This window comes from Spinacia oleracea, chromosome 6 (assembly GCF_020520425.1).
Source record: "Spinacia oleracea cultivar Varoflay chromosome 6, BTI_SOV_V1, whole genome shotgun sequence".
NCBI classification, from domain to species: Eukaryota; Viridiplantae; Streptophyta; class Magnoliopsida; order Caryophyllales; family Amaranthaceae; genus Spinacia; species Spinacia oleracea.
This window is the reverse complement of record NC_079492.1, coordinates 37,965,574-37,969,182: the sequence shown is the minus strand read 5'-3', so window position 1 is coordinate 37,969,182 and position 3,609 is coordinate 37,965,574. Positions and strand designations below refer to the sequence as shown.

Here is a 3,609-nt window from a genome sequence, read left to right as displayed (position 1 = left end):
CGTTTTGAGCCCAGCAGTTGGGAATACCGTTCGAATAATGCCACCTTGTGTCTTGTTGGCAGCCACGTATGCAATTCTTGCCATGTATGCCCATGTCACCAAGAGGGTATTTCCCCCCCTAACAGCCTGCAGCCGCCGCCTGATTTCGAATCTCCCGATGGTTTCTTTTCTTCTGACGGACCGGTCTAGTATCCGGGTCCACATTTAGCTTATGAACAGCCACGGCTGGATCAATGCCGGGCATTTCTTCAACAGTATATGCAAAAATATCTTCAAATTCTCTCAGCAAGTGGACCAACTCTGCCGCCAACGGGTCTTCAGGAGAAATTCCAATGGGCACTACCCTGTCTGGTTTGTCCAAGTTTAACACAATATCATAGTGAGCCCCAACAGGTTCTGGTCGGCGTTCCTCCATGTGTGCCGACGATATGGTTAGGGTTTCTTTCATAGATTTAGAATATGTGCCGTCGCACTTTCATTTATTGCATAGCACATCTTTCTCCTCACCTGATCCCCAGGCATCCGGGTTCAAGGTAGTTGAGTAGCAATCCCGAGCCTGCTGTTGATCACCATGTATAGTACTGACGCTCCCATCGTCGCAAATAAATTTCAGAAGCATTATGTGAGTAACTATGACAGCTTTTGCCCTGTTCAGAGTAGGACGTCCTAGAATCACATTGTATGCAGTCAAGTCTTTGACTATGAGAAAGCGAACGTCCATTTGACGGAATTCCTTTTTACTTCCCATCCGGAGTGGAAGGGAGATGATGCCGACGGGGTGGATGACACTACCCCCAAAGCCGATAATCGGATAATTAATTTTTTCTATCTTGGAGGAGTCATGCTGCAACCGATTTAAACATTCGAGGTTGATGATGTAAGAAGAACTCCCTGTATCAACCAGAATGCGCCTAACTCTCAGATTGGCAATCTTCAGCTCAATCACCAGTGGATCGTCATGTGGGGTAGATATTTTTCCCCGGTCGGCCTCACCGATCTCTACTTTAGGAAATGGATCAGCTGTATCCTTTCTAGAAAACATTACTTACCCCAACCGCTTGGCGTAATCCTTTTGACCTCTCATGGTAGGGCCCCCAGCGGCCAATCCACCTGATATGACGGCCACGCACTCGGGGTCGGTTCGGTTCCCATCGTCCTCAGAGGGGGGTGACTTGTTCTTTTTGTAGAACTGCTTTCCTGAGCCTCCAGTATTCTTGCTAGTGTAGTTCTTTAAGAAACCCTTGGCGGCAAGGCCGTCCAGTGCCCTCTTCAAACTCTTGCATTCCTTGGTATCATGCCCTATGTCACTATAGAAGTGGCAGTATAATTTGGGGTCCCTGCTTTCCGGAGGCGATTTCATTGGAAATGGCCGATCAATCTCTAATTTGGAACTAACGTCCATTAGGATGGTGTACAGGTCTGTGTTATATTCAAAGAGTTCACTATCATAAGTTATGGGCCTCTTCTGCCAGGCCGCCGCTGAGGCTCTGTCTGGTTCTCTTGCAATAGCCCACGTCCCATTAGGCCGGCTCTTTTTCTCAAACTTTTCTTTCTTTGCAGCTGGTTCAGCGGTGTCACTTCCCCATGGTGCTTTCGGAACACTACAAATTTAAGTTGCATGGATGAAGGCCTCGGCCTCATCCAACACTTCGGCCATAGTCCGCACACTTTTCTTCACTAGATCAAACTTGAAGGAGCCCTTTTTAAGTCCCCGTATAAAATTGTCAAATTCGACACCATCTGGGAAATCTGAGATTTGCCCTTCTTCAAGGTTGAATCTCTTTACATAACTCCTCAACGACTCATCTTTCCCCAATTGAATCCGACTCAGGTGCATACTTGTCCTCTTTTCTTCTTTGTGAGCCATGAACCGGGTGGAGAACAATAACTCGAGCTCAAAGAAGGAGCTAAAGGTTCCAGCTGGGAGTCTTTCGAACCACTTAGACACTATACCTTTCAATGTGCCTGGAAAATACTTGCACCATGTGGACTCATTTGTTCCTTGAACGTACATGTGATGCCTATAATCCAGAAGATGCATATCTGGATCAGTCATCCCGTCATAGGCATCAATGTTAGGCGGCTTAATCTTTGGATCTTTAGTTGCTCTCATGATGTGGTCTGCAAAAGGGGTGGAGTAACCGATGGCCAGATGGGATACTCCTTGTTGAATGTGAAGGAAATAAAGCCCTTGGTCCAAGTATGCATTTAATGGTAAGTCTAATAAATGCGGTTCAATATTAATTATACAAGTTAATAATTCAGTGAGATCAAGTGAACTGTATGCCTAGCTAGAGGCCGCTTCAGTTCAAGTGGATTAATGATATTAATCCACAACTTACTCTTGACTGAACCCGTAGGGTCACACAAATAGTACGTAAACGGATCAAGTATTTAATGGCATTAAATACTCCATCTATGAATATTCGGAATCGACGGATCTTGGTTTCAGTGGGAGCTGAGATCGTCAAAGGCAAATAAATGAATACTCCGGAAACGATGATACTACCGGAAACGGAAATATGGATCGTATCGGAAATATAAATATTATCCAAGTCGTAGATGTTGCCGGAAACGGAAACATGGTACGAATCGGAAAATATTATCGGAAATGGAAATATTATCGGAATCGGAAAATAATTCCGAAAACGGAAATATTAAATATTCGTTCGAAACGGAAATTAATTCCAGAATCGGAAATGTTAAATATTGTTCGTATCGGAAATGAATTCCGAAATCGGGAAATTAATCGGAAGCGCATCGTACGAATTAGCATCGGACGAGCTTGCTAGACGAAGGCCCTGCACGAAGCCAGGCCCGCATCCAGCAAGCCCGCGCACCACACAAACAGCCAAGGTCAGGCCCAGCAGGTGTAGACACCTACTTTTGTCCCCATTCCCGAAAGGGAAGGTTCGATGATGAGAACATAAATCTCCACTTGGCAACGTATCTCCTATAAAAATAACGAATCTCAATCACCCTTTCATTTCAGTCAAAACTGCTATTTATAGAAACCTGCTAAGAATAGTAACTGCCGTAAAAGGTAGTTGTTAAAAGTGGCAAAGTCATAAAAGATAGAAACCTGTCAGAATTAGGTGTTGCACTCCAACATAAATCCTAAAAGAGATAGAATTTGCATTCCTGGTATAATTCGAAAATAAGAGTTACGTATTAATTAAATTCCTAACGAACCTAGAGTTCGTAACGGGCCCAGACGCATTCCGTCATAAGTTAATACGCACTAAAAGACTCGGATAAATCTCAAAAGCTCCGTATTCTAAGAGTCCAAATCTGACAAAGAACTCGGCCCAGATCCCATTTTCAACGCCTGGATCTGGGCGCCGAAATCTTCGGCGCCCAGCCTTGGGCGCTGAAAATGCCTGGGGCCGTTTTACCTCCGGATTCTTTTTGGATTCGTATCTTAAAATCTATATTTCCACACACTCTTTTCCTATAAATACAGCCTAAAAACCGAGGTGAAATAACACACAATTCCATAACCTGAATATTGACTCTAGCCTTAAGCCTAAGCCTCACGCTGCGAAATTGATCCGGCGTTCTGTAGCAATCGACCCAAAAGTCGAACAGAACGCGTCCTGCCCCTTGTAG

At 44.6% G+C, this 3,609-nt stretch overlaps 2 protein-coding genes across 2 annotated transcripts; both read right to left on the bottom strand.

Annotated features, from left to right (window-relative positions):
- Positions 1-475: 475 nt before the first annotated feature.
- LOC110779803 (uncharacterized) lies at positions 476-1,042 on the bottom strand. The gene has a single exon (XM_021984285.2). It carries the CDS (start codon positions 1,040-1,042, stop codon positions 476-478), a length of 567 nt encoding a protein of 188 aa, XP_021839977.2.
- Positions 1,043-1,045: 3 nt separating this feature from the next.
- Positions 1,046-2,113, bottom strand: LOC110779805 (uncharacterized). The gene is made up of 2 exons (XM_056832108.1): positions 1,689-2,113; positions 1,046-1,601 (listed from the first exon to the last, which is right to left on the bottom strand). The coding sequence occupies exons 1-2, from the start codon at positions 2,111-2,113 to the stop codon at positions 1,046-1,048; spliced, it is 981 nt and encodes a 326-aa protein (XP_056688086.1).
- Between the last annotated feature and the right edge of the window lie 1,496 nt (positions 2,114-3,609).